At 34.0% G+C, this 20,092-nt stretch overlaps 2 protein-coding genes across 2 annotated transcripts; one reads left to right on the forward strand and one right to left on the reverse strand.

Moving 5' to 3' along the window:
- Positions 8,460–12,871, forward strand: LOC109336813 (protein root UVB sensitive 2, chloroplastic). Its single transcript, XM_019573650.1, has 10 exons — positions 8,460–8,660; positions 8,746–8,874; positions 9,533–9,621; positions 9,710–9,794; positions 10,263–10,322; positions 10,419–10,512; positions 10,607–10,704; positions 11,279–11,458; positions 11,872–11,994; positions 12,095–12,871. The coding sequence occupies exons 1-10, from the start codon at positions 8,649–8,651 to the stop codon at positions 12,518–12,520; spliced, it is 1,296 nt and encodes a 431-aa protein (XP_019429195.1). The 5' UTR covers positions 8,460–8,648; the 3' UTR covers positions 12,521–12,871.
- Positions 13,521–16,786, reverse strand: LOC109336727 (legumin J-like). The gene is made up of 4 exons (XM_019573506.1): positions 16,448–16,786; positions 15,675–15,961; positions 14,360–15,325; positions 13,521–14,084 (listed from the first exon to the last, which is right to left on the reverse strand). The coding sequence occupies exons 1-4, from the start codon at positions 16,731–16,733 to the stop codon at positions 13,692–13,694; spliced, it is 1,932 nt and encodes a 643-aa protein (XP_019429051.1). The 5' UTR covers positions 16,734–16,786; the 3' UTR covers positions 13,521–13,691.

Genomic DNA, 20,092 nt, shown 5'->3' on the forward strand with positions numbered 1-20,092 from the left:
TTATATATTGTAGAGAAAAATTCAAATAATATATAATTCAAAACATTTCCATTATTTTTTGTTTATTATAAGATGCATTAATAATTATAAGATATATTGTTTACATCACTCTTATATTGTATTGTAATGAACAACAAATAATGAAAATATACTCACATACTATTTATACTTCTATCTATAATATATTATATTTTGTTTAACTTAATTACACTTATTACCTTTTTTTATTTAAAAATCATACTCATTTCTCACAGATGAGTAGTTAGTGTTATGTATATATAAAAATTAGAGGTTTTTTGTTTGTGTAAAAAATAGAAGGATAATTTAGTGTTTAAGATGTTCTTTAGAATTGAGCAGGGATGGTCAGTATCGAACGTCAGTAGAATGGAGATGATCAGAAGTCTTGGTCGGAATATTGTCTAGACTCGTCGGGGGAGGTACCTGAAAAGGTTCTCCGACGATCAAGTCAATATAGAGTCTTAGAGAGTGAATGAGAATAAGAGAGAAGTTAGAACAATAGCAATAAGTGCAAGCAATAAATGAGAATTAATTATACTTTTTATGTGGAATCCTCTATTTATAGGGTTTTGGGGCTGCTGATATGAAATCTGGCCATTGGTTAGTACATGGTAGGTAAAATGGAATGTGCAAGTGGCGTGGCAGGTGGAATGTCAGTTTGCATTAAAGGTGAGCCAGTGGCGCATTGAAGATGAAGTTAGAGATGCATTAAATAATAGACTAGAAGCATTAATGGCACGTCATAAGCATTTATGACACTTATAGTGGGTATTACCTACCTTAAGCGGGTGAGAGAGGTATACATAGCTTAGGTCAAATGTCTGGGGTGGGTTAGAAACAACTTAGATTTATCCAGGGTGGAACAGTTGCTTCCAGTCTATCAGGTCCGGCAGAAGTGGTCGGGCTGGTAGACTCAGGATGTTCCGATCTGGTGATTTTGGGTAGCATCTAGGTGTAGGGGTAGGTCATGTCGAGCTCGCTTGATACATGAATCCGGTTGTCAGTCCTTTATCTTTTTCAAAGCTTCTAATTCTCAGTAACTCGGTAATTCCTTTCTCTCTTTTCCTTTTAGGCATAAGTTTTTCCTGTTATACTAATGTTGAGCGGAGACTCTAGCCTTGACAAGGTGGAGATCTTGTCCAGACCTGCACCTGTTTTTATTAACGTCGCCCCTTGTCGCAGTCAACAAGCTCAGCTTGCTTCCATTCTGGGTAGTAGTTGGTCCCTATGGAGGCGACCGAAGCAATTATCCCTGCCGGCCTTATTACGTAATCTGAGAAAGAAGAAGGCCGAAAGTGAGGTAACCCTGATGGACTAGGCAGCTCTCTTAGAGAAGTAGCATCTGGTCTTGAATAATATGTCCAGTTTGGAGTCTAACACTTCTTCTAATGACATGTATATTATTGGGGGCTCTCAAAGTTATGGAGCGGTCTTGTATCCTTCGCTTGTTTTTCTAGATGTTCCGAGTGACCCATAGCACGAACAAAGACCAAGCTAGGGCTGGGCGCCAAGGGTGGACAACTCTTCAATCTCGGAATGGTCGCGCTCTTTCCCTTCCCTTCGAAGGGTCAGTAAAGAATTGGAAGGGTGGCTTCTTCAGCGTGGAAGCTCGAGGGACACGCCATACTTGGGCGTATGGTCCCGACTACCTCCCCTCTTCCCCTTTTCTTGGAATGGGGAAATCCATCAAAAGTCCACCGACTCCTTCGCTTTCGCATATGAACAGTTGGACGATCGAGAGAAATGGCGGAACAAGGACAAGTCGCCTGCCATTCCACCTACCACGCCGCCTGCACATTCCACCTGCCCCCGACAAGTCAACAAGCGCAGACCTGAAGGAGGAACAAAGACAACCCGACATATCCCCATTGTACCTACCATGTACTAACCAATGGCCAGATGTCATATCAGCAGCCCCAAAATCTTATAAATAGATGATTCCACACATGGAGTATAATTATTTTCATTCCTTCATTTATTGCTTGCACTTATTGTTATTGCTCTAACTTCTCTCATATTTACTCCCATTCCCTCTTTAAGACTCTATACTGACTTGATCATCGGAGAATATTTTCAGGTAACTCCCCCGGCGGATCCAAACAACATTCCGACTAAGACTTATGATCATCTCCATTCTATCGGGCGTTTGATACCGACCATCCCCATTCAATACTAAAGAACATTAGTGTTTAAGATTATGAGTGTCTTAACGTCATGGATTTTCCATTTTATATACTCCTTTATTTTAATATTGATAAATTCTCAAAATACAACGATAAATTTTTTCAAACAAATAAAATAATACTTTTTGAATAATCATCCATCATTTTTTATATTTTTTTTTGTTCATTTTAGTTTTCCATTTCATCCCCTAATTAAATTGTTTTGTTAAGTTTATTTTGTTCATTTTAGTTTTCCATGTCATCTCCTAATTGTTTTATATTAAATTAAGTTTATTTTGATTTAACCATGTGCAACCAAAATTTTAACATAGCTAAGAAGGACTATGTGCAAGAGGAAGAGAGAGTGCAGAGAGATAAGACTGAAAGTACTCACTTAGTTATGACCTCTCAAAATAAGAAAAGAAAGAACAATAAGGATGTTGCGAAAGGGCTATTTGTGTTTTCCTCAGAGAATGTGGAATTGTTCTACAATACATTATTCCATGCAAACCTAGCATGAAGGGTGTTGTTGAGTGATTAAACTGAACTCTTAAGGATATAGTGAGAAGTATGATTAGTCATTCTTCCTTGGTAGAGTCTATTTGGGGGAAAGCTTTAAAGACTGTAGTTTACATCCTTAATAGCATGCCAAGTAAAGCAGTTAACAAAACCTCATATGATTTTTGGACTGATAAAAGACCAAGCTTAAAACACTTGCATTTTGGGTTGTCCAGCTGAGGCACGACCTTATAGGCTGCATGAAAGAAAAGTGGACTAAAGAATAGTTAGCGGTTATTTTGTTTGCTATGCTGAACACTCTCGAGACTATAAATTTTATGATCCCACTTCACGACTTTTTTTAGACGAGAAATGCAAGATTTCTTGAGGAAGTTGAATTTGGGAGGAAGAGAACATAAAGAATGTTGTCTTTGAGAAAAAACCTACCACTAATGGTGAGCAAGTTCTTGTGCCTATTACCATTCAAGGAACAACTTCGGTAATAGAAGATAATATTCAGAATATTGTTCCTAAAAATATTCTTGAACAAGACAACAATGAGGTTCTCCCTCAATTACCTATAGAAAATATTCAAGAACCTCAAGAAGTAAAAATGTCATCAAGTAGATCCACTAGAAAGGAGAAGTGCAATTCCTGATGATTATATTGTATTTCTTTAAGAACATGAGGATGACATTGGGTTAACATAAGATGATCTATTGAACTTCTATCAAGCCATGAAAAGTTATAATTCTCAAAAGTGGATCGATGCCATGAAGGATGAGATGAAGTCTATGCATAATAATGACATTTAGGATCTTGTCGAATTACCTAAAGGTGCGAAACCTGTTGGTTGCAAATAGATATTTAAAACGAAGAAGGATTCGAAGAATAATATTGACAGATATAAAGCTCGTCTTGTTGCTAAATGCTACACTCGGGAAGAGGACATTGATTATAAAGAAACTTTCACTTCAGTAACTTCGAATGATCCTTTTAGAATAATATTGGAACTAGTAGCTCATTTTGATTTAGAGCTATATCATATGGATGTTAAGACTACGTTTCTAAATGGTGACATTAAAGAAACGACCTATATGGCGCAACTAGGAAAATTTGTGTTAGTTGGCTCAAAGTCTATGGTATGCAAATTAAAGAAATTCATCTATGGCCTTAAATAAGCTTTCCATCAATGGAATCACAATATTCATCAAGCTATTACCTCGTATAGTTTTGAGGCAAATAAAGTTGATAGTTGCATGTACCAAAGGTTCAGTGAGAGTAAATTTATAATCTTGATATTATATGTCAATGATATACTGCTTGTTAGCAGTGATATGAGACTATTGCATGAGACCAAGAGATTTCTAACGAAGAATTTCGAAATGAAAGATCTTGGAAAAATTTCTTTTGTATTAGGTATTCACATACTGAGAGATCACTCTCAAGGTATCCTAAGGTTGTTACAATAAAGCTGTATAGATAAAGTCCTAGATAGATTTGGCATGAAATACAGCAAACCAGTGGATACCCCTATAGCTAAGAAAGACAAGTTTAGTCTTAAACAGTGTCCCAAAAATGACCTTGAAAGATCCGATATGCAAAAGATTTTTCATGCATATGTAGTAGGAAGTCTAATGTATGTTCAAGTTTGTACACGTCCCGACATAACGTTTGTCGTGGGAGTTTTGAAAGTTATTTGAGCAATTTTATAATGCATCAGTGGAAGACAATCAAACATGTTATGCGCTACTTAAAGAAAACAAATGATTACATGTTCAGTTATTAAATGTATGAGAATTTAGAGATCATTGGGTATTTTGACTCCGATTTTTGGGTGTCTAGACAATAGACACTCCACCTCTGGATATGTGTTTATCTTGGTTGAAGGTGCTATATCTTGGAAGTCTTCTAAATAGACGCTCATAGCTCCTTTAATCATGGTTGCGGATTTCATGGTTTGTTTTGAAACATCAGACCATTGCATATGGTTGCGGAAATTTTGTCACTGGTTTACGTGTGGTTGATGGTACTAAAAGACCACTGAGAATTTGTTGTGATAGTAAGTTTGCGGTTCTTTACTCCAACAATAATATGAGTTCTATAAAGTCAAAATTTATTGATATCAAGTTTTTGGTTGTTAAAGAAAGTGTTCAAAATTGACAAAATTCCATATAACATATAGGGACAAATTTATGCTAGTTGATCCATTGACTAAAGGCTTGGTATCTAAAGTCTTTCATCAGCATATTTCTCATATGAGTATTGCTCCTTATGATACTTTGGTTCAATGTGAGTCTATATGTTTTATGACTTATTTTGGACGTTATATATAGTTTTATGCATAATAAAGTCAATGGTTTATTGTTCTATTTTGAAGTTATATATTGTAATTATTGTGTTGCAATTAAGGACTTTGGATTGATCTTACTAAATAATAAAGAAGGACCAGTTGGAAATAGATATGTTTGAGATCACATTGCATGAAATTTCCATGTCACTCATCCATATTTGATTTTTATCATTAGTATATTAATATGATATTCATCGTGGTCGAGTCACGTTTGAATGTGATGAAGGTCGCTGTGGTTCTATAGTTGATATATGAGATGAACCAGATTGTATTAAGGAGAAGTCTAAATATAAATAGCATACGGATGTGCGCATAAAGAATATGTGGTATAATTGTTTCATAAAAAATATGAAGCTCAAGTGGAAGATTATTAGAAGTTTATAATTTCTAATTAAGGTGGACATCATATATTTAATACAATTATATCGACTATTTATTTCGGGGTTGCAAATCAAGTGATCTAATTAATGACAACCTAAAAGACTTCTGAAACTTATAACGAATATAAGTTTAATGAGTGGATACCCAAACAGTTGGCCTATAAGAGATAATGGGAACCCTATAAGTTAACACACAAGGAGCGGTTATGGTCCCTAAGATACCAAATCACAAATAGTTTTCACATATCTCCATCAGAGAGAAAATGAAGGTCCCAAAAGGAATTAATGATTTGGTTCAGGAAGATCATCATACCAAAACTCTCTCAAAAGATATATCAAATGAGTAGATCGGAGAATATGGATTCAAGGATTCAGATATCATTTTGTATCCTTGTTTTATATAATGTGTGAGAATCATGAGATTTAAGATCATATGATTGATATTTCAGCAATCGTTAGTAAATATCTAACATTTTTTTGCTCCCGAAGAAGTCTCAAATATTACCCTAAAGAATATCTTGTAAATGGAGATGATAGGGGTGTCAGGAGATCCAACCAACATAGTAATGATAGTGCGATTGAGATAAGATTTGGTGATTTAGAGGAGGAGACCAATGTTGAAGACAAGTACTCTTTCAATTTGGATGCAAGGATTGTTCATGAAAAAACCAGAGAGGAATGCCATGTTGTCATGTCCTTATTTCTATTTATGTATTTGTTTAATGTCTAGTTCAATTGAAAGGTGTCAAGAAAAGTCTTAAAACAAACCTAATTCAGTGAAATATAATTGATTAAAGACAGTAAAAAAACATGATTTTTTTTGGACAAATAATTTTATGCTAGGAAGACCTAAGAAGAGAAGGATCAAAGCATTAAATTCATGAGTTGTATAAACTTTTTTGGTACTACTAAATATATTTTTTACTGTATGATTAAGAAATTAATCTCTTATAGGGTGTGTGGTTGTCACTTCTAATAAATGCTGCTATTGAACCCTTAACATTTTGGTCTTTCTGAGAATTTAACGAGATCTTATATCACTAGACCAATGTATAATTGGTATGAGTCATATAAACTACAAACCTTTTAAAAATAGTAATTTTTTTATTTTCTATTATTAGTAAATCAAATCATACTTGGTGATAATCGCCTATCAGTTTTCAAAATTGTGTAGTGTTTAAAATTATCTAAAAAATAATATGAGCGAGATATTAAATAAAAGAGAGTGAATCCACTTATTTTAGGAGTAGGTTCAAAATACATACTATATATATTTAGTATATGAAAATTTAATGGGTCATATGAACTATGTTTTTTAACTTACTCGTGGAGTAATGAATTCCCTCTTCTTTTAGTACTACCAAAAGTATCAATTCGCCATTTTCTTCTCTAAATGAAATATAACATTTTCTTATATATAAAATTATGAATTATATAATAAAAATACTCATCTTTAACTTAATTTTATACATATAAAATCTCAACTAAAAGAAGATAATAGTAAACTTAGTCCTCTAAAGATTACATTGGCATTAACTTAGGTTGCCTTTAGTTGGGGAGAGTATGTAGAGAAAGAAAGTAAAAGTGATGGACCCATCAACTTTTAGTTTCTTCTCTCATGTTAGAAGAAATGGTAAACAAAGAAAGTTTTTTTGTATTTATAACAATGCATTAGGGCAACTACAATGATTGTTCTTAACATAATAAGAATTTGTTCCCCCATTGTGCTATTCTTATTTTCTGATTTTTAACAGTTTTTTGTTGTTCTTAGTCAAAGGAAAATGAGGAAAGAGGTAGATTTTCTAGAAAAAATAGATATTGTGGGACCCAAATAAAAATGAAATTTTTGTTATCTATTGGAGATGTTCTTAGCTTTATCAAATCATCATTGTTATTTAAAAGGGTAAAATTATCTTTTTAGCAAAAACACATTTTCTCCCCTTCTAATTCTTTCATATCAAAGAACTCTTACAATCAACTCATTTTTTCTTTCTCTCTAGTCATACTCTTTCTTTTTATCTTCTCTCCACTCATACTCATCCTATTTTCTTCTGAAAAAATGTTACTAAACTATTCCCTTAAATATTATATTTTTCACCAAGTTAGTGATTGAAAGAAATTGTAATCATATTAAGCCATATCTTATCACATTAGTTTCTTAAAGAACATATATGTTGGTGGTACCGAATAAGATGAGAAATTGTACAAATATTAATATATTTATCATAATTGAATAATCTTTACTTGACTTTAACTTAACTATGACAGTTATCATTTTTTTAAAATCATTAATCAATATGCAAAGAATTTTTATATAACCTATATTATAAATATATGGCCAAGTTCATGACCATCCAAATATGATGTTATAAATATTTTACAAATTTATCACTAACTTAGTTTTTCAAAGGTCGTGGTGTCATGACATAATTTTCCAATAATTTATTTTATTAAACTTGTCCATTAAAAATTAGATTTGGTAACACGTAACACGTTAGCCCTTTATTAACAGAGATATTAACTTCAAAAAAAACCTGTCTCTGAAAAAGTAATACTTTCAGCTTTTTGAAATATAGTCTTTGAAGATTAATCTAATAATTTTTTATCCTCTTTAATACTAGAGGTCAAATATTTGAATTCGGAGCTCAAATTATTTTTATGATATACTAGGTCAAATATCCGACGAATGATATTACATATTCAATTTTTATATATTATATTTTTTTTGTTTATGATAATGTTTAATTTAATGTGAGATATGTGATTAATTAATGCATTGGTGGTAGTTGCTTAGGATTATATAGTTTTTTTTGTAAAAATTAAATAATGTTAAGAGGAATACAAAAAATATTACACCATGAGGGAAGTTATTTCAAGTTTTGGCTTTATATATATATATTATATTTCAAATTTGCACCGTCCATTTCCTTTGTTTTTTCAAAACACATATCATAATCTTTTCTTTTAAATTTCCTGGAGGGTAAAAAAAGATGTAATGAGATTAATCTAATTACAAATTTATTTGAGAACCAAGTTGATGATTCATCTTTACATGCGAAATTAACCATATGGATCCTCGAAAAACCAAAACTTTGGTTGAAATGGATATGTTCACTTCAAAGGAAAATAACTCCGTTTCTACACGTTCGTTTTATAGCGTGTGTTAGGTGAAGACTGTTCTAGTTCCTTTGAGAGCCTCGAAATCCTTTACCTTTTCATCAAATTTGAATTCTTTCAATGGAATTGCTGGTAACTACTCTAACAACAAGCCTCTCTCTCTTTTCTTCTGTCTGTGTATTGCAATTTCTAATTTTTTGCATTGAAAAAACTTCAGGAGAAGCTGAAGATGCAGAAGAAAAAACAACCAGACAATAACGAAGTCGAAGGTGGTCCTGTGTTTTGGTTTGAAACCTCTGTTTCTGTTTCTCGCCGCTTTCAGTTTGAACCACAGGGCCAACTTTCTGTATGTTCCTCTCTCTCTCTCTGTATTGATGTGTAAATTATAATGATAAATGGGTATTGGGTCTATGTGTGATTGAATTGTGGATGTATAATGTAGTAGTATAAATAGGTTTAGGGTTAATTGTGTTTGTGATAAGCAAAAGAAAGAAAAAGAGTAGGTAGCAGATAGAAAATGATGTGTAAGAGTAATAAGTGATGGGCACTTTTGATTTGAGAAGAATATTTGCAAGGTACCACTTTTGTACACTTTCTTTGAGGGGAAAAGTCTAGTTTCTCAAGCTAGGGATTAACATTTTATGTTTTGTACCTTTGTTCATTGTTAGTATCATATTATTAGGTAAATGATAGTACTTAATATGTTTGTAATGAGCCAATGACTAATGCTAACCATTAAAACATTGATTCTGTATTTTCACTTAATGTGATTTTATGTTTATTTTATACTAATTTTATATGTTGAAGCATAGCCGTTTTGTAATATAATTTATATAACTGCTGTGTCATGATATCCTTGCTTTATGAATTTGTATCCTATATTCCTATGTCATCTACTCATATGTGTGCTTCCTAGATGAGTTTCTTTGAAGTCTAGGTTTGGCCAATCCTTTCCTTTCATTACCCGGAAAAAATGTATATTTTATTTTTCGTTTTCTATGCAGGTAAAGATTGTTGATGATTCCAGACCATTGCACAGCAGGGTTGTTGAGTCTTTCCTGCATAAATTTTTCCCTTCTGGATATCCATACAGGTAGTTTGATTTTTTATTGAATATGTTGCAAGGCATAGTTATTATATCTTAGACAAGCTAGTTTAGATTTTTAGTGTTCAATTTGCAGTGTGAATGAAGGCTACCTTACCTACACTAAGTTTCGAGCAATGCAACACATTACCAGTGCAGCACTATCAGTGTTATCAACTCAGGTCTTCTTCTGATAACTTGAAAACCTCAGCAAAGCATGTAACCATAAAAAAGTTCACGTCTTTGATGTTCTAAAATAAAATCCATTTACCTAGCCACTGAAAGAAAAGGGTGGTCCAGTGCACGAGGCTCCCACCTAGTTGGGTCTGGAGAGGGTAGATGTGTACAATCTTACCCTTGCAAGCAAAGACGTTGTTTCCAGGATTTGAACACATAACCTCTAGGTCATAAGGCAAGCAACCTTACTGTTGCGCCGAGGCTCACCCTCTAAAAAGGAAGCCTAGTGTTACTGAATGTATGATGTTTTCCATTTCATATTTGATTTATTCCTTATATAGTATAGAAAATATTTCAATGCCTCTTTGGCTGGTACAATTCATTTAGTGGTTGTAATTTTTACAAAAAGAATCTATATGAAACAATTGTGTGTGAAGTCTATGTCTTTGGTCTGTATGCTTATTCTTCTGCAGTCACTGTTATTTGCTGCAGGCTTGCGTCCCACTCCTGCACAAGCAACTGCTGTTAGCTGGGTAAATTGATACTACATTCCAATTGACTATTTCTCGGACCAGTCGTGGTGGCATCCATTTACGATATAACATTTTTTTTCTCTTGTTGGCGTCCAGATTTTAAAGGATGGCATGCAACATTTAGGGAATCTGATATGTAGTAATTTGGGTGCAAGAATGGATTCAGAGCCTAAACGTTGGAGAATTCTAGGTTTGCAATTGAGCTGTTGCTTTTCATTTTTTCTTGTATTAGCTCTTATGACACTATCAAGGTTTTTGACTGCAATAATCATTGCATCGCGCAGCCGATGTGCTCTATGACGTTGGCTCTGGATTGGAAGTGCTTTCTCCCTTATGCCCACATCTCTTTCTTGAAATGGCAGGCCTAGGCAATTTTGCTAAGGTATAATTTTTATTGAATTTCTTAAATTAATTTTACATGTTGGTATTTGTTGCTAACATGCTATGTAAAGTTGATATGATGCTAATTGTTGATTCATGCATCTGTATGTCATGATAAAGAACTTTAATGTCATAGTGAAAGTGACTGCTCATTAACCTATTGTTATTGTTTTAATCAGTTCATGTTTACTCTTAGTCTGCTTAAAATTGGTGTAAAGCCATTTACAAAATTTAAATTTTAAATATTGAAACAAAATATGAAAGAGAGAGAGAATGAAAGGCTCAGAGAGATGTTATGCTATAAACGGATGAGAGAGGCTATAATAGTTGGATTAGAAAAAATTCTATGAAATAGAGTTCGTAAAGAACCAGTTTCCCCCGCTTAGGCGCCTGCCCTGGGAGATTGGTCTTTCACATATCGGGTGGGAGGATACTTTGGAAAACCAAAAAAATAAATAAAAAGTTAGGTAGTTACGAAACACTGTTCATTTGAAAGGTAGCTCTTGTGCTCTTACATATCTAGTTTTTAGAATTCCAGACATCCCTTTATCTTTATATTATTCTGTAATCAACAGGGGATGGCAGTTGTTGCAGCAAGAGCTACAAGGTTACCTATATATTCTGCGTTTGCCAAAGAAGGAAATCTCAGTGACCTATTTGCTAAAGGGGAGGCTATTTCGACTCTCTTCAATGTTATTGGAATTGGAGTTGGAATTCAATTAGCATCTACTGTATGTTCGTCAATGCAGGGAAAGGTAAAATGTCTATATAGATTATCTTTGCTTGTTCTTGGGAGTTTAGTGTTCAATATTTTCTTCAGTTTTTGACTCACATAAGAATTTGCGCAAACCACCCATGATTGTCGCCATTGTTTGTTACTGGAATGGGTGAAGATTGTTGCGCAGGTTGAGATCAGAAATTTGATGTTTTCTATTGAATGTGGTGGCAAAGTTGTAGATTAAATGTAGCTTATGAAGTCATCCCCAAGGGTATGGATCATAGATATTGTTTATTGGAAATTAGAACAATTACTAAAAAAATATGAAAGCAAGTGATTTTTTTTCTAGTTTTCTTATAGAGATATAAATATGCTTTGTCATATTTTAATGATAAATATACATTTTATTTATGATTCCAAACTGATGGATTATGAAATGTTTCTTGTTAGTTGGTTGCGGGGCCTATACTTTCAGTTCTACATGTATACAGCGTCATCGAAGAAATGAAAGCTACTCCTATCAATACCTTAAATCCACAAAGAACTGCAATGATTGTGGCTGATTTTCTCAAGGTCTGCTTTACAATATTATCATAAATGAATGTTCTCTTGTTTCCCTTTAATTAAAAAGAAATTGAAATGCTGTTTGACTGATATTTGAATTCCAAACCAGGCAGGAAATGTATCAAGCCCTGCTGATCTCAGATATGGAGAAGATTTGCTATTTCCGGGGCGTCTCATAGAAGATGCCGGAAATGTGAGAGTGGGTAGGGCTGTGCACAAGGTTATTAAGCCTTCAAGGTTTGTTGAATTAAAACAAATGTTCCCCGAGGAAAAGTTTCTTTTAAATCGAGGCGATAAATGCATTGATATGGTACTGGCAAAAGACGCGGTCGGCGAAGATGCATTGAGAGGGTGGCTAGTTGCTGCATACGCTGCACAAATCGACAAGTCCTCTCATGAGCTCAGTGCCAGTACCCTGCAAGAGGCCTATGAGAGAATGAGTGATGTCTTCCCTGTGTTTTTAAATGAATTACAGAACAAAGGGTGGCATACTGATCGTTTTCTGGATGGAACCGGGAGCCGCTTTTCCTTATAGTGTTCAAATAGATCCTATATTGACCTGAGTAGGTTTTGTAACCCTTTTTGTGATATAGGATGCATTGCAGTTAATGGTTCAGATAAGTTGAACTTGATCTCACTCTTTTTCTGCATTGCTGGATGGAATGTTATAGCTTTGGTTTTATTGTTCTTCTTTCTCTTGCAAGTTGCAACAATGTAGAATATATTCATGGTATTCTCAGGACTTGTGTTTGACCTTGTTTTCTTCTCTTGGTGTTGTCCTTTTACTATTATTAATTTGCAATAAAGAATGTATGACTCTGGAATAGTGAAAAGTGTTATTTGCATAATTAATAAACATCAGAACTCAGAAGGCAAGTTTTGATCACTGACAGAATTTGAAGATATGGTACAAACATTAAGACATACCGGAAATTCATTTGTTTATAGTAGATCTTGAAACAATGTTAAGTAATCTATCTTTTATATTTCTCAAAATACTCTTCAGGAATAGCTAAAACAAGAAAATTGTTCCAAGAAAATTCCTTCAAGCTTGTGTATTCTGATGAGCAATTTTATGGAGTTTATAAGACTGCTCTTCCACAGTCTTGTCATTTGATACTTAAGGTATCGGATTATAATATATTTCTTCGTTCTAGCTTTCTCAATGTTTTACTTCTTCCTGAACACATCTCCTACCTATTAGGAGAGTTGTTTATAGAATAATAGTCATATAGGTCATCTCACAACTTATTAAAGATGGAATTTTTGAACAAAAAAATCATTCTCCATCAAAACAGACAAATCCTTATTTTGTTTTTCTTTTTCCTCTTAAGTTGCAAATCCAGTATACTATTAAAAGATGTTGTCACTTAGCACATGATAATACTCTAAGAAAATTAATCTTTCACCCCCTAAGTGGAGCTGTTTGAAAATTAAAAAGCATAGTTAGTTCTACATAAATTTTATCTCACATAAAAAAAATAAAACAAAAGATGAAAAGATAATAACAAAACTTCAAAAGTAACATTTTATCATGGCGCAAAAGTACTATTATATTATATGCAAACTCTGCAATTTACATAGATAAGGAGGCTTGGAAGTACACAAGGCCATATTTTATTACTAAACGTTACTACAAGTTCTCAACATCCAAAACTTATTTTATTTTAAGATGGCCACCTTATTTCAACACCATTGTTATTTTCTTATGCAACCTTAGGAAGGGTGTGATCCTCAGACTCAGACTGAGGACTAACCAAAGGACCCTGGTTTCCACTGTACTTGAGCTGGCTCACCTGATTCAGGCGAAGACCGAAAGCATTGGCAAGAACCTCTGCAGGGATGCCCCTAAACACTTGCTTAACTGGGCTAGTTGCAGCTAAGTCATTTGTTTTGAATGCTATGAACTCAAATCCTTCATCCCCTGCTTGGTGTGCCACAACAAAGTTCTGTGGCACCACTAGAAGTTGTCCCCTTCTAAGGTCATCATTGAAAACTGAGTTGCCTTGGCAATTCACCACTTGAACCCTTCCTCTTCCTCTAGTCACAAAGATCACACTGTTTGCATTGATGTTCCAGTGTGGAGCATATATACCATTCTGCATGCATACACTAATTTCATGTTAATATAAAATCATGTTCATATATATACCATATTATGATAAGACAGAATAATAACAATTGATGTGTATTTCATATTAAAACTATTAGTGTCTATTTTCGAGTTGGATTATGGAGGGGAATGAAAAGAAAAGAAGGCTCGAGAGCCATGAAATACACTTTTCATTATTTCCCTTCCAAAACTTAACTCACATAAGAACCCTCATGAGAAGTTGTTGAAATAATAGTGGCTAAAGTTAAGGTGATTAATTACCCTGTAGAGGTTAACATAGTCAGCACTAAGTTGGAACCATCTGAGAATTGGGAGGGTCAAGCTATTGACACTGCTGATGCGGCCAGCATTTGGGTTGTAGAGATCAGCACGCGAAGGTTTAGCAATGTTCTCTAGAAGCCTAGCAGTGCAGATAGTTTCCTCAAGTCCATTTCTACTTTCTTGTCTCTTTCTCCTTCCTTGTTGTTGCTGCTGCTCTTCTTCTTCTTCCTCTCTTTGTTGTCCTGATCTGCGTCCTCTACCTCCGTGGCGTCCTCGCCTTCCTTCTTGTTGTTCCTCTTCTTGTTCTTGTTCTTGTCCTTGTTCTTGTCCTTGTTCTTGTCCACGCCCTCTTCCTTGCTGGCGACGCACTCGAGTACTTGTTTCTTCTTCCTCCTCCTCTCCTTCTTCTCCTTGTGCACGTCTGTGTCGGGTTGTTCTCTCCCATTCACGCTGCTGTCCTCTTCCTTCCTGCTCTGACTCTGACTCTTCTTCCTGCTCTTCTCCTTGGCGTCCTTGTTGTCTTCCCGGACGCCTTCTAGATTGACGCTCATAGCGTTCTCGAGAGCGAGGTTCATCCTCTTCTTCTTCTTCCTCTTTCTCCTCTTCTCTTCTTTCCTCTCTTCGTTCAGGCTGTCCTCTCTGGCGCGGTTCTTCTTCTTCTTCTTCCTCTTCTTCTTGCGACTTGGGGCTGATAATGCTGAGACCTCTCTTCACTCTCACAATTTGCTTCAAACGTTCATCTGGGTTTTGTAGTCTGTTTATAATCTCCTCATCAACGTTGAACGCTTGAGTCAAAAATTGTGGGTCGAATCCACTCAACACGTTGTTTTTTCCTTCTTCTTCCTGCTCCTGCTGGTGTTTCCCACGCCTGCGTCCACCAGCACCCTGTTGCTGCTCGCGCTGCTGCCCTTGTTGTTCCTGAGTTTCTGGATGCTCTTCTTCTGGGTTCCCAGCAATATAGAATCTCTGCAAAGTCAAGTAAATAAAAATATTAAGTAACAAATAAAGATATATATAAACTGCCACCCAATCAAAGAGACTCTTACTTAGTGCATTTTAGTTTGTGATCGTGATTGTAGTCACAATTGTGATTATTCTCATTACGTTAGTTATAATGTAAACTATTTTATGATTAAATAAGTATTATTTAATTCGATACATCATGATACAGCCCAAATGCGATCCGATTACCATATAGTCTGATGATGCAACTACATCATTGTGAATTATTATGATGTGACACAATTGCCGCGATCACAACAACTATAATATTGCGGTTGCATCTCCTGATATCAAGGTAGTAAAGTATACTTACTCTTGGGCTTGGATCAAGCTGGTTTAACAAGCTGGTGGTGTCAAGAAGGTTGATGGCAACCAACCGTTGTTCACCATAGTTATAGGTCCAGTAAGGGATTCCAGGTGGAATAGCAATGATGTCACCTTCCCTGAAGTACTGAATCTTCTGGTGGCTATCCTGTTGTTCCTGTTCCTGGGATTGTGATCGTGAGCTTCTTCTCCTAGGATCTTGGCTGGATTGTGATTGTTGTGCCTCTTCATATGTTTCAGTACATCCAGGAACTGAAATTCCTAGGGCTCCCTCACCTGTAGTATGTGAACATGCACGTAAGTACTCACAAATAAGCAAATAAAATAACACAATCACATTAGTGGCCTATTGTCCTTCATTGTAGTTATTTTTAATACCCAATATTAATATTCACTAGTATTTTAAATTGTGGTTACGATTGTAATCATTATGATGCAGATTGTACTGTCAATTATTTTGTGAGTACTTTTTTTTAAATTGCAGCCTGATGCAGTTGTGTTACGGCCCAAATATGGTTAGATGCAGTTGCGTTGCAACCCAATGTGACCTCATCATTGTGATTCAGCATCACATCACAATTGTTACGATATAATGCGATTGCAACGGTCACCACAACCACAATATTGTGGCTGGATCACATAATGCGGTCCACAATTTAAATAACTTGACCAATTAATAACACTTAAGATAGTGGCAACAACAACTACACATATTGTTGTAAGACTTGTAATTTGTAGCATTAGGAAATTAATAGGTGTGACCTTCAACGATGAAAATGAGCTGAGGATAATTAGTGTAGGATGGCAAGTGCAGTCCTTGGGGCTGAATGGTGTGCTTTTCAAAGGCAACACCAGCACAGCGTAGCTCAGGTCGGTTGGAGTTCCATGTCTCAGTGACACCACCCTCAGACTCAACGCGGTTATCGGGTTCTAACGCGTTGAGTCTATCGAGTTGGCACTCCTTGTACCTTTCAGGCCTTTCTGCTAAGCAGAGACTAGAGAGTAACAGTAAGCAAAGGGAAAAAGAGAATAGACAAGGCTTTGCCATTGTGATGGAACAAACAGTAGCAGACTGAACTTGGTGAAGAGGAGAACCTGAGCCATGATTATTTATAGTGAAGATATGAGGGTAAATGAGGGACACGTAGTGAAGGTGTGTTTCCGAGCTAGTGACATTCTTCATTATGCATGGCTATTGAAACATAGAGTTGTTACACCTCATAACTTTAGTTCTTCATGATTCACATAATAATCCAAAGAATGGAATTGTTTGTATGTTTCATTCATATCTTGATTCTGATGTTAAATGAATCTGGCCAAAATTGGAGGGACCCTAGATGGTCCCCTTGTAGATCCTCCGCGTCTATTATTGTCCTATGTTCTTAATTTACCTTTTAATTTGTAGTGCATGGATTTGAGTTATAACTCATTATGGATTCTTTGCCTTGCATATTATTTCATGATGGACTTTTTCATTCATGTCTCATATCTAATTAGAAAATGAGTTTAAAATTTGCAATAATAGTATAAAGTTTTTTATAATCTACATCGATTTATATTACTTTTGTTTGAGAGTCAATGCTAGTTAACAAATGATTTATTGACAGTGTAAAAAACACTTACACTGTCAGTGCATACATATTAAATCTTTAGAAAATATCATTTCATTAAAAAGAAAGAGGGAGATTCACTTATTTCATCGTAGCCATCAATTCTACGAACATCTAATGATTTAGATCTATTCACTAATTCAAACTATTGGATTTTTCTATAATTGATGGTTAAGATAAGGAGTAAATTTACACCTGGAGTGAGTGAATCCTCCTAAAAAAGAAAAATCATGATAATAAAAATTAATATTTTTATATTATTGTGTAATATCTGGTTGGCTAGGGACATAAAGAAAAAAAAACCCCTTGAAACAAATAAATTTGTATAATAGACTTAATAACATTTCAAAAGTTATTTTGGAAACTAAGTTTTGAATATTGTGTACATTTATTTTAATATCTTACTTGCCCTTTATCTTTGTTGTATATATGCATTAAAAAAACATATCAAAGTTGAAAGTAACATCCTATATTATCAGAAAAGATGTATCCACTGATATAAATGTCATGCATGTTTTTTACACTATTATTGTATCATTTAATATTCATGTTGAATTAACTCTTAAATACAAATAATCCAAATAATAACTCAATGTTTTTTAGACATCCTACATTATTCCACAATAATGTATTGAACAATCTTGAATTTAATGTCATTTGAGAGAAAAAAGTTGTAGCCCAAGGGGAAAAAACATTTGAGAGAACAATTCACATTTAAATGTGCCATCTTAATATAGTTATTGAATGGTGTAAAAATATTGAGGGAAATAGTTTTTCATGTATTCTTTCTTTAAACTTCAAAGGACGGGAAAGGCCAAAGTCCGGAATACAGAAGAAGAAAACTAATTGGATCTGCACCTTTATTACGTAGATAATAATTGTGGCTCCACAAATAACCATTATATATCAGAAGTTATCACAATATATGTGAAGGGATTAATTATATTCTGAAATGCATAATAGATAATACACATCACGGTCAATATGAATTCCATAACCGAACTGTTGTGTGTTGGCATGAAATCTCTCACTTTTGGTTTATTTCTATCTCAAAATAATTAAAAAGAAAAATCATAAAAATATATAAAAAATTTTATATTATTTGATGAAATGTGATTAGTTTCAGATATAAAGATATAAATTTTTTGGGTCATGTAATTCTTGTAGAAAAATTGAGTCATTTTAATAGAACAAAGATTAGTTATCCTAAATTAGGATGAAGATCACATATCTTAACTTGGTTTTCACATTCATGTCTCATTCTAATTAGATCTAGACACGTGTAATTATGTATATTTGTATAAAATAAAATGTTATTTTTTATTTGTTGACAAATATTGATTGGTTCGAGACATGAAATATGATATTGTAAGGGACATAAGATCTCCTTTCCCTAAATAATGTCTATCATGTCCCTCACCAATAAAATTATGTTTTGTCAATTACAAAAATTAAACATTCATTGTTTTTCTAATTTTCCTTTAATATTGCGATATATAATTTGTTACATACTTAACTAATTTATTTTAGTAGGTGTTAGATTAGAGCACTAAATTGAGACAATAGTAAAAAGCAGATTATTGAGAGGAATCTTGCATAGTATCTAATTATACATTGAAAGGGTAGCATCTCTAAAACAATCAGCCTTTATTTCACTAATTAGGAATGAGCACATGGTTCCAAATATATTATAATACATTTGATAAATTATTTTCCTTGAGAAAACATTGTTCACATGTTTAAACTGTACTTGAGTTGTAATTTTACAATCTTTTCTACAATATAAGCTCCTCTAATATTCTCTTCAATGTATTCATTTCTAATTGAATTATTTAATATGACACCTAAAAGACTCTAGCATTTCATCCTTTCATCTACTACAGTTGAATTTTATGGTTTACATCTCCACCAATTTCACTATTGTGTTATATAGTTGACCTAAATATCGTGAATTTTGGTATGTTATGATCATCAAGCTGTACTTCTACAATAGGGTTTGTCTGTCTCTTTCTAAACTTATACTCCATATATTTTGTCTTACTTCGACTTATAATAAAGTCTTGTGCTTCTAAGATTTGATTCCACATTTCTAGTTTCCCATTTAATTTCTCTCTCAATTCTCTAACTAGGACAATATAATACATAAAAATCATCCAGTGTGGCACCAGCTCTTATATATGCTTAGTAAGCGCATGTAAAAACAATGTTAACAAGTGAGGGCTCAATATTGACCGTTGGTGTAGTCTTGTAAATATCTTATGAACATTCTCACATGCTTCTTGACCCAATTATACATATTTTTTGTTGCTCTAAGGTAGACAATTTGAACACATTTCTTTGCTAGAACTTTCTACAATACCTCTCTAGACACATTATCACATGCCTTCTCTAAATTAATGAAAATAATGTGCAAGTTCCTTGATTCCTTCGATATCTCCATCAATAATCATAGCAAATATATAACATTCACGGTTGACCTCCCTAACATAAAACCAAATAATTTTCAGTGATAGAGTTTATAGCATAAAACCAAATTGTCTCAACCTCCGCTTAATTACTATTTATGTCGACTCCATAGTATGTCTCATAAGCTTAACCCCCTATAGTTTATACAATTTTGTATGATGCTCTGTTCTCATAACCTTCGAGAATTCAATAGGTATATTATCTTGTCCAACCACTTTGTCATTCTCCATCGTTTTCAAAGCTTATGCTCCAATATAAAATCTACGATAAAATGTTTAAATTTGATCCTCCTACTATGGGTTTAGTCTATTAGAAAACATGGATTTAAATC

The sequence above is a fragment of the Lupinus angustifolius genome, chromosome LG20 (genome assembly GCF_001865875.1).
Source record: "Lupinus angustifolius cultivar Tanjil chromosome LG20, LupAngTanjil_v1.0, whole genome shotgun sequence".
Classification (NCBI taxonomy): Eukaryota; Viridiplantae; Streptophyta; class Magnoliopsida; order Fabales; family Fabaceae; genus Lupinus; species Lupinus angustifolius.

Coding starts and splice junctions, on each gene's coding strand:
- LOC109336813 (XM_019573650.1), top strand. Junction 8,875..9,532: donor AACCACAGGGCCAACTTTCT/GTATGTTCCTCT, acceptor TTTTCTATGCAG/GTAAAGATTGTTGATGATTC. Junction 9,795..10,262: donor TATCAGTGTTATCAACTCAG/GTCTTCTTCTGA, acceptor ATTCTTCTGCAG/TCACTGTTATTTGCTGCAGG.
- LOC109336727 (XM_019573506.1), bottom strand. CDS start 16,733: ATGGCAAAGCCTTGTCTATTCTCTTTTTCCCTTTGCTTACTGTTACTC. Junction 15,326..15,674: donor AGCTTGATCCAAGCCCAAGA/GTAAGTATACTT, acceptor TTGACTTTGCAG/AGATTCTATATTGCTGGGAA. Junction 14,085..14,359: donor ACTATGTTAACCTCTACAGG/GTAATTAATCAC, acceptor GTATGCATGCAG/AATGGTATATATGCTCCACA.